Below are 10,596 nucleotides of genomic sequence, written 5' to 3' on the forward strand. Positions count from 1 at the left end.
GCAACATGCAGCCCACCTGAAAAACTGAGAACTGATATCATTCTTGCTCTTAGACAACATTGCCTGCTATCTTCAGAAAGTCTGATTAGCTTTTTCTAGCATAAGGGTTATACACTGTAGTTTGCTCCTGCTGCACAATCGGCTCTAGCAATCATCCCTGAGGAATGAGCCTGTGCATGTACAGAAGTCCCAGCTTTCCTTAAGAACCAGGCTTGTTTCATACATCCTATACTGCAACACTGGAAAACATAAGCCAAGAGATGTCTACTGCTGCCAAAACCAGCTCTAGCAGAGTCATTCTCAGTCACTGTCTCCCTCGAAGGCCCTGCAGAGTAGGCACAATAAGCTTGGGGGATACCTGAACTGACCTCCTTCTGACTGTTACATTCTTAAGAGGAATTATGAAGAGTGAGCCTGAGGTTGTCAGAGTAAGATCCTCCAATCTATGAACTGCTCCTTACAAACTATTTTAGAAGAAGAATGCCTGGGAACAGGCCATATAACATTTGCAGGCTAGAAACCAAACACATCAGTTTCTGAGGTAATTTGTATTTTTCTTCAACACACTTGCTAAAACCACTGAAAGTCAACTAAAAGCTCCAAGTTCTTTTCAAGAAGGCAAAAAATGCTTCAGGAAAAAATGAAGTGTTGGCATTCTTACCTTCCAATCAAGAGGAGGTAAAAATCAAAAGACTTCAATGCTGTTTTATTTATTACTTGTTAAAAATACCTCTAACAAGTATTTTTATGAAAAGCAACTGATGGGAAAAAAAAACCAGACTAATTATTTTATAAGCTGGGAAGTCTCAAAATATATTACAACATACTCACATGAGCATAATAACTGCTATTAGGTTCTTCATCCTCGCTACTGATAAGATCAATGCTTTCAAGTACAGGCCTTAAGGATCCTTCCTGAAAAAGTGTTAAAACGTACACAATATTATGTTGTATTCCTCAGAGATAAAATGTTGCATGCATTACAGCACATTGTCAGCATTACCTAAAGGATAATTTCCCCAAGGTTTCAAGAGGGTGCAAGTCATGAAACTCCCACATGGCAATTTTTCCACTTAATGGACTAATCCACAAAATCGGTAAAACATGCAAGTAAGTATTCACAAATAATTCAAATATCAACATATAGATATCAACTAGAAAAACAGTTCAAATTAACGGTCTTAGTTTGCTTAATAACTGTATATTCTTCACCTTCTCAACCACCTTAGATCTACATTTCTAAAGATACTCGACTTGTGCAATTAACTCAATGGTAATAGGATAGCAAGCTGTTACCAAGAGACGAACTGTCTTAAAGTTTACTAAGCAATGCTAAATGGGTTTTTTTTTGTTTCCAGGGTTTGTCCTGGTTGGTTGTTTTTAAAAGACATAAATTCGAGCTCCAAAAGCAGGGTGGACCCTGGCTGGATGCCATGTGCCCACCAAGATGCTCTATCACTGCCCTCCTCAGATGGGGCAGGGGGATAAGATGGAAAAAAACGTCATGGATCAAGTCAAATTCAGTTTAAAAAAGCAAAATCAAAGGCTGTGCAAGGAAGCAGAGGAAAATGAAAGATTTATTCTCTACTTCCCATCAGCAGACAATGGCCAGCTACTTCCTGGGCAGCAGTTTCTCCAGAAGACAAATGTAACAAATGCTACCCCTCCTTTCTCTTAGCTTTTCTGGCCGAGCACATGTCATATGGTGTGGAATACCCCTTTTGCCAGTTTGGGTCAGCTGTCCTGGCTGTGTCCCCTCCGAAGATCTTGCCCACCCCCAGCCTACTGATAGGGGGAAATATTGGAGAGACATCCCTGATGCTGTGGGAGCACTGCTCAGCAGTAGCCAGAACACGGGTGTGTTATCAACATCTTTCTAGCTACCAATACAAAGCAAAGCACTATGAGGACTTGTGGTGAAAATTCACTAAATATCGGACAGACCCAGTACAAAAAGAAGTTAAAATCTCAGGCAGTCCAAACATTAAGAAAGTGAGAAACAGTCTCATTCACTGTTGAGCCCTGAAGGCTACTCCTTTCTGAGTGGGTATTCCATAAGTACAAGCATCTGTATTAGAAACACAATGAAATGGAGTCACTCATCCACACCACATACTCAGAACCACAAAGACGTGTTCAGTTAGCCTGTCCAGCATCCAGTTGCAATGATGTGCATTGAGGAAGCCTGGTCAGGACTCCATGCAAAGACAGGAGGACAAAGGAGCTTGGATATCAACAAGTACTTAAGTCTTCCTATTATTCCTAGCTTGGCAGCCATGTGCTCATTCTGCATATTTCTCATCTTTTGTCTCTCTCCATGATGTCCCTCCTCTGTGAGTCACTAAAGTTTATTGATTGTTTTTGTCTCCTTCATAGGATGTCTTAGGACTCTAGCCCCATTCTTTGTCTTCTGCAATCATCTTAATGGTCTGTGACCTCAATGACCTGCTGATTTACATGCCTTCATATGCCTCCTTTTCTTCATGCTGTATGATGCTGCCACACCAGCAAGAGCACATGTGTATTCCCACTCACCTTCCATTCATGTAAATTCTAACATTTCTACTACCAGCTTCTGGTAGGTAATAGGATGTTGGCATAAACACGAAAAAGCAAATAGAGAAGAATACTTAAAATCAGCAACCCAAATTAAGCATGCAAGTCTTAAGTTCTTTGAAGAAGATATACAAAATAACATCTGGAGCTCCATCCACACTCACTAGGACAAGTCTTCAGTTTTTAAAGGCAAATAACCACAGCACTTAATCCACATAATCTGATGTCATGCGAAAATATAAACAAACCCCTATCATGCCACAACATTATCACACGCCAACTAAATAATCAGTGAAATGAACACAAAACAGGATGAGTAACTCCACATACACCAAACGTACACCAATACCCAATCTTTGGGTAACCAGGCCTAGCTAACAGACACCTGGCCCACTGGCATGTCATGTAAGGCTTGTTTGTTCAGATTTTAGCTTGACATGCATTCAGACCAAATACCCAAATTGCTTAAAAAGCACTATTAAACTTCTGCATAATTATACACACACTAGCACACAGAAGGCATGAAACTAGCTTTCAATATGTGTGACCACAAACTTAACATATCTTTGACATATCTTTGACATTATACATAAGAATAATTGCGTATACATGTGTATATCATGGAAAAAGCTCACATTAAAATGCACTAAAAAAAAACCTGGCACAAGTTGTACTATTTGTGCTCTAAATCTCTGTTCCTGCCGGTTTCCAGCTTTAAGACTGCTGAGTAACTGACCAATGTTGTGAACCAACATGTACTTAGAAGGTTTTGATTTCTGCAACCTCCCAGGTAATAAAATTCAAGTCTTTGGCAGACTTGGGTTAGAAGCAAAAATAAAAGTCCTGTTTCAGTGATGCTTTGTAACACCTCTACAGTTTTATCCAGTCCCAGCTGTGATGTAACTGAAAGCCAGAGAAGCAGAGAGTCTGCGTGCCTAATATTTAGCACCTCAGGGGGGAAGGAAACAAAACATTTACATAATAACATGTTTCAGCAAATCGCTTGACTTTGGTGTATCCCAGCATTAAGTGTTCTTCAGATATCGTTTTTATTGGAAAACAATAATTACATGGAAAACTAAAAACTTGACCTGTTCCTTAAGACCTCTGTAGGAGCTCAAAGAGCTGCAATTGTTTTTAATGAATCAATTTTTCTATCATCAGTTCCCAAAATAGGCCAGAAGTCCTCTTTAGGTTTGAAATAAAAAGAAGCATTCATTTGCAAGAAATTAAGTGGCTACTCCAACTGTTCTGGGGCAGAAAAGGGATACATCTTTTGTTATGAAGTGCAGCCAAAACACTGTAAAAGGTCAAGGCTGCAAGGTAGAGGAAGTATATTTGTCCTCCCTAGATCTCAAGTTGAAATCATTATTGAACAAGCCAGGGCCTATGGAATCATGTTTTTCTTTGAATCTGGACTTCTGAAATAAAAATCACCAACAGTGAAGAAAACTTCACATAAATTGCACCAGAAAACTCAAATAATTTTTAAATACATAGCTCTTTGATTTTCCAGTTGAGTTTTATTATATACTATAAATAGTATACAACATACAATATATATTGGAAGATATATAATCTTCCTATGCATTTAACACGTTTACAGAAATTAAACACAACTACCCTTCTTTACGTTGTTTTTGCCATTCATTGTAACATGAAGAGGAGTCAGGAGGTATTTAAACACTTTATAGAAACTATGCATTATTTTGAGCTCCCACATGAAGCACCAACTTTATCATGGTAAACTTACATTTTAAAAAAAAAACCAGCATAACAAAGAGCTTCATCTTTAAAGAAACATCAGGAAAAAAATATGAGTGGATCAATACCATGCAAAAAAACCCCAAAACAATTCAGGAATCCAGTGCTTTCAGCGCAGACTGTGGCAACTTGAATAATTTGTCTACTTACGTGCTACAGACCCCATTAAACCTGTGAATCTCTTCACTCTTACCTTACCCTAAGAAAACAGAATGGGGGACTGTCCTATTTCAAGAAACCAAACCATTAGGAATACTGGCTTGCATTGTAGATATATTTTTCTGGTGTTATGCAAAACTTTAATGACTTTAAACGGCCAAAATATGTTGCATTGCAGAATTAAAAGGTGGGAATTACAGAAGAACTGTTAAGTTTCCTGAATGAGGGCAAATCTGACTGCAAAAGCTGAAAAAACTCTAGCAGCAGCAGCAGAGCTTTCGCTCCATCAAATGAGGACTTTCTTCAGTCCTGCAGTAAGAATTCAAACATTTTAAGGCAATTAACTGAATTGGAAGAAAACCCCAAACAAAGACACAAAATAAAACAACAAAAAAAACCCCAAACACACCACAAAACCCCTTCCCCCCAAAGCAAGCAAATAAAAAATCCACACCAGTGACCAGCTAGCAGTCATACACAACATTTATGATGAAGCCTACACACTTTACTATACTGAAACGATGATCTAAAGCTAACCAGGTAGTTTACAAATCCTTTTGCAAAGTCCAAGTTCACCCTCACTCAGAAGGGCAAATGGGAGATTCAAGGACACACTGCCCATATTAGGTGGTGGTCAGGGTCACACAACTTTTCCTCCATCTTCCTCAGTGACAACAGTAAGCTCTTCATCCCAAGATACCAATCCTACACAAACTAGCCTAAGCACAATTATCTTCCTATATATAGCAGCCTTGCTCAGAAGCAGTCATCCCTGCGAGCACAGATTCTCTGTATTATCCACAGGTGACAAGGAAAAAAAGTTAACAGAAGCACTGATTTTAATAGGTCTCTCTCAGTTATCGTTCTTGGTGCTCCAGCAGCCCCTCTATCCTTACACATTCAAAGCTATACTAGCTTCCTCATTCTTTGCCCAGTATTTTAGGAAAATGAAGCTTATACAATCACACTGCACGTGAATGCTTGTGTGTGTATATAATGAACTTAGAACTCATTAGACAATTTTGACCAAATCAGTTAAAAGACCAAGAAGCCTCAGATCAACTACTTGTAATTTTCACAAAAATATACACGTCCCTCATACTCGAGCACCTAAATACCCCTGCAGAAAAGGTCTGTACATTTAACTTAATCAACTCTAATCAAACACCATACAAAATAATAATAAAAAAATACTTATTGTTATCCATAACATTTAAAAGTTAAAGTTATCCATAAGAAACCAGGCATTATTAGTCCTGGCATCAATTAAGCACTTGATCATATCTGCATAACTTGTTCCTTCAGGAAAATCATCTTTCTGTTCTTGCACATATCCCTGCCATCCAGCACCTCCATATGATGACATATTGAGGCCAGAACACAGGCAGCATCAAAACTGCTCTGCTTTTCTTGGACATTCAACAGGTATGGGTCTTAAAGTTACATCATGCAAGCCACATGTCAGCATCAGACTAGGTGTTGTACTGTAGCTATTATACAGTGCTTCACAATTTAAGACTGTTTAAGGCCTCTAACCCATTATTTCCTTCCTCTTCTTAACAAAGTATAGTGGTTTATACAGCTCTGCAGAACGAGCAGTGCTTTATTCCATTTACTTCAGTGGGGCTACTCATGAAGCAAAATGCTATGCAATCTAATTACCAAAAAAGTCAGCTACAGTGGTTCCTCACATACATCATTGATTACTGTAATCCCTCGCTCACCTCCTGGGACACTCAGGTTTACATTCTCTATATAGAATCATAGAATAGTTAGGGTTGGAAAGGACCTCAAGATCATCTAGTTCCAACCCCCCTGCCATGGGCAAGGGACACCTCACACTAAACCATTTCACCCAAGGCTTCATTCAACCTGGGCTTGAACACTGACAGGGATGGAGCACTCACAACCTCCCTGGGCAACCCATTCCAATGTCTCACCACCGTAACAGGAAAGAATTTCCTCCTTATATCCAATCTAAACTTTCCCTGTTTAAGTTTGAACCCGTTACCCCTTGTCCTGTCACTACAGTCCCTGACGAAGAGTCCCTCCCCAGCATCCCTATAGGCCCCCTTCAGATACTGGAAGGCTGCTATGAGGTCTCCATGCAGCCTTCTCTTCTTCAGGCTGAACAGCCCCAACTTTCTCAGCCTATCAAGGCTTATATAGGACCAACTGACATAATTTAACACTCCTCCAAAACAAGCAAACAAAAACCAACCAAAAAACAAACCCCAAAACCAAACATATAAACCTTTAAGACAATCTTGTTACCCACCATAAAGGTTCCCAAATTAAATTCTCTTTAAATTCAAAAGTAATGCTTTCCATTGCAAATAAGACCATAGGCACAGTACACAAAGACCCCCTTCTGTTTCACTGGGCTACCAAGAACATACCATAACAAGCAGTGCATTTCCAGTAAGAGATCTACTTACTCCAACGAACTCAATATCATTATCTTCACCTTCTGAGGCTGATGGACTCTTGGAAACGCTGCCGGAGTTATGAGACTCCATTACCTAAACAAAAATAAAACATGCTTCATCAGTTTATTTTGTAAGCTTTCTTTAACTACGCAACATTTTCCGGTTCATTCCTACTGTGGCTTTAAGGTCAGAGCTCAATGCTTAAGTCTGAAGAGGCAAACCGGCGCTCTCGCCTAACGGCGCTGTGTTACCGGTAGAACACAGGAGCGTTTAGTAACAGCCGAGAAGTGAGCTCCGGCGTTATTAGCAGCTGCAGGCACTTTTGATGCTTCCGGCCACTCCAGAAGCACCGCAGAGCCCAACGGCTGAGCTTCTCGCTTCAAAACAAGCACCGTCCGGCGAAACGGCAGCACCTCCGCGAGCGGCAATCAGGGGAGCGGCGGCCCCCCCGACACCGCAGCCCCAGCGCTGCTGACTCACGTTTCTCTGCCCCCATGGGCACCACAGCCCCGGGCAGTCAGAGCACCGCAAGGCCGCCCCGCCGCCGCGGCTCGGGGGAGCGGCGGCCTCCCCGCCCGCCTGCCCAGCCGCCCCGCAGGGGTTGGGTTGCTAAGCGACGGCCTCGAGGGCACCCCAACGCACCGACCCAGCGCGCCCCCGCTTCCTCTCCAGCCCGGGGGCGGCGGGGCAGGAGCGCGGCGAGGCTTGCCGGGATTTGTAGTTGCCCACCTCCCTCGCCTCGCTGCCCCCATGGCAGGTGCCGGCGCTACCGCGACAGCGCCATGGCGCAGCCCGCCCTTCCCCCGCGGCGGCGTTTCGGGGCTCTTTCCGCCAGTAACTTCCTGCCTCCCCTGTTGCACCTCCTGCTGGGATGCGCACGGTTGCTGCTCACAGCGGGGAAAGCCACACGCCGCTTCCGGGGCAGGCGGAAAGTGGCGGCCATTGGGCTGGCAGCGGACGGCGGGGAGGGCGGAAAATCGGCTGTGCTGTGGCGGGCTCGGGGGCGGAGGTGGCGGCCGGCCCTGGCCGCGCTCGCTGTGCGGGGTGCGGGTCACCTCACCGCCTGCTCATCCATGGCCGGGCTGCGGGGGCCCGCGGGAGACGATGCCGAGTACAGACAGTCTCATTGCTCATCTACTAGGCCAGTCTGAGAAGCTGATCCATGACTTCCCCGTGGTAATGCCATACTGGTGACTCCAGAAAGTTTGTTGTCTCTAAAGTGCCAGAAAATGGTTTCCGGGATTAGCAGCTCCATCACCTTCTTGGGGCTCAGGGTGAAACTGACGGGCCTGTAGCTCTGTGCGTCCTCCTTCTTGCACTTCTTGAAGCTGGAGGTGATGCTTTCCTCCAGTACTCAAGCACCTTTCCTACTCACTATGATTGAGCAAAGATTGTAAAGAGTGGCTTTGCAATGACATCTTCCAGCCCCCTCAGCACTTGTGGGTGCATCCCATCAGGGCCCATGTATATCCAGTTTGCTTAAGTGTCCCCTGACCTGATCCTCTTCCACCAAGGATACATCCTCCTTGGTTCAGTCTGTCCCCAGTCTGTGGGGTTTCTGAAGGCTGGTCTTGATAGCAAAGACTCAGGCGAGCAGGCATGCAGTAGCTCAGCCTTCTCCACATCCTGTGTCACCGGGTCACCTGTCATTTAGCAAAGGGCCTATTTTTCCCTCTTCTTCCTCTTCTGTCACCCGTGTATTTACAGAAACTATTCTTGTCCCAGGTAGGATGGCTTTGATATCCCTGGCTAGATCCAATTCCAGTTGGGCTTTAGCTTTCCTAACTTCATCCCTGTACGCTTGAACAATGTTTCTGTATTTCTCCTAGGTTACACATCTTTGCTTCTACCCTTTGTATGCTTTTTTTATGTGTCTGAGTTTGACCAGGAGCTGCTTCTTCATCTACACAGGCCTCTTGGCATTTTTACCAGACTTCCTGTTCTCTGTAATGAACTGCTCCTGAACTCGGAGGAGGTGATCCTTAAATATATAAACCAGCTTTTTCAGGCCCATCTTAAATCCAGGGCCTTATCTCATGGGGCTTTTCCAAGCAGGTCTTTGAAGAGGCCAAAATTCACTCTCCTGAAGGCTAGGATAGTGAGCCTGCTTTTTACATTCCTCCCTTCCCTCAGGATCCTGAGTTACACCAGCTCATGGTCACTGCAGCGAAGGCTGCCTTTCAGCTTCGCGTTCCCAACAAGCTCCTTGGTGGTAAGAGGTGCAGCAAATCACTGCTCTTCATTGGTCCTTGTTGACTCCTTTATGACTTGGAGGAGGAAGTTACCAGTGCATTGGATTGCTTATGTCCTGATGTGTTGTCTCTCCAACAAATATCTGTGGTTGAAGTCCCCCATGAAGACAAGGGATTGTGAATGTGAAGCTGCTCCTATCTGCCTACCTCATTTGCTTGTTCTTCCTGGTCAGGCACCCTGCAGCAGACACTAGGTCACCTTTACCTGTCCTCTTTCAGTCCCTCTCCATAAATTCTCATTTGGTTCCTTGTCAATCACCAGGCAGAGCTCTATACACTCCAGATGCTCTTTCACATAAAGGGCAACTTCCCCTCCTTGTTTTCCTAGCCTGTTCATCCTAAGGAACTGGTCACCCTTCATAGTAACACTCCAGTCAGGGATGCCATCCACCACATCTCTGTGAGCCCAAGATTCCTGCAGCTGCACTCATCATGTTTATTCCCCATACTCCTTGTGCAGTCAGCCATCACACTGGCAAAACCAATTTTGCCTTGCTTAGTGAGGTGGATGGATCTCATCTCTCTCAAGCAGATGGTGATCTGCAAGCAATGTCTGAGGGTCATACAAATCAAAACTTTGTCACCAACACCAGTTCTGCAAACGATTATTTACTTGTGTTATTATTGCCCTTCTCATCTCCCCTGACTGCCAGGATGATGGAAACATGACTTGAGCTGCCATGTCCATGATTCTTGCTATTTATTTGCTACTGCTCTGCTGCTTCAACGTATGATTACTTTGAGCCACATGAAGTAAAAGTTGGTATGAGTCATCTTTACTCACTGCATTGGCCTTGAATAAACTGAACAATGTAAACATCACTTTTGAGTTGTGTGTCCATATAAAAAGAGATGCTTGCACACAAACAAAGCACTTCACTGGTGCATGCTTATCAAATCCATTATACACAGGAGAGAAAAAACTCAGGGTTGTATGTTAAATTGATGTTACGGCAACTTCGTGAATAAACAACTATCAGGACATGTCGAGTGGTATTTAATGTCAGCACTAATGTAGTGCACTTATTTTTCTTGTAAACACAGTTACTAACATTAATTGTAAGCCTCCTTCCATAGGTGAATGAAAAAATAGCTTTATGATAGAAGATAGACACACTGAGATGCTAGCTTTATATACTAGTTACATACTCATTAACAAATAAAACTTAATCATTACTGTTGGACCGTAAAACAACACTGATTTGAGCAGTGGCATTTATGGCATGATTAAAATAATAGAAACCTGACTACCACTTGGAAAACTAAAGTAATTGTTGCTGCCTGAACTTTCATATTTTGCATTATAACTTAAATTTGCTAATGGTACATTGATAGCAGCCATTGTGTTTGCATCTTGCATTTGCACTTAATTACTTTTGATTCTTGAGGACAGATAATGAGGTGCAATAGTAACAGGTTACTAGCACAGCAAAGTG

General features: G+C 43.1%; 1 protein-coding gene across 3 annotated transcripts in view; it reads right to left on the minus strand.

Moving 5' to 3' along the window:
- ZNF451 (zinc finger protein 451) overlaps positions 1-7,770 on the minus strand; it is a 37,118-nt gene extending 29,348 nt beyond the window's left edge. Inside the window, exons 1-3 of one of the 3 annotated variants that reach the window (XM_065681474.1) lie at positions 7,638-7,770; positions 6,918-7,001; positions 832-915 (exon numbers count right to left, since the gene is read on the minus strand). In XM_065681474.1, coding sequence (XP_065537546.1) covers positions 832-915; positions 6,918-6,998 — 165 coding nt within the window. In that variant the 5' untranslated portion in view covers positions 6,999-7,001; positions 7,638-7,770. Of the gene's footprint in view, positions 1-831; positions 916-6,917; positions 7,002-7,388; positions 7,520-7,550 lie in introns of those variants that run through there. The other 2 variants (XM_065681475.1, XM_065681476.1) reach the window with 2 other exon arrangements.
- Positions 7,771-10,596: the final 2,826 nt, after the last annotated feature.

This window comes from Lathamus discolor, chromosome 5 (assembly GCF_037157495.1).
Source record: "Lathamus discolor isolate bLatDis1 chromosome 5, bLatDis1.hap1, whole genome shotgun sequence".
Classification (NCBI taxonomy): Eukaryota; Metazoa; Chordata; class Aves; order Psittaciformes; family Psittacidae; genus Lathamus; species Lathamus discolor.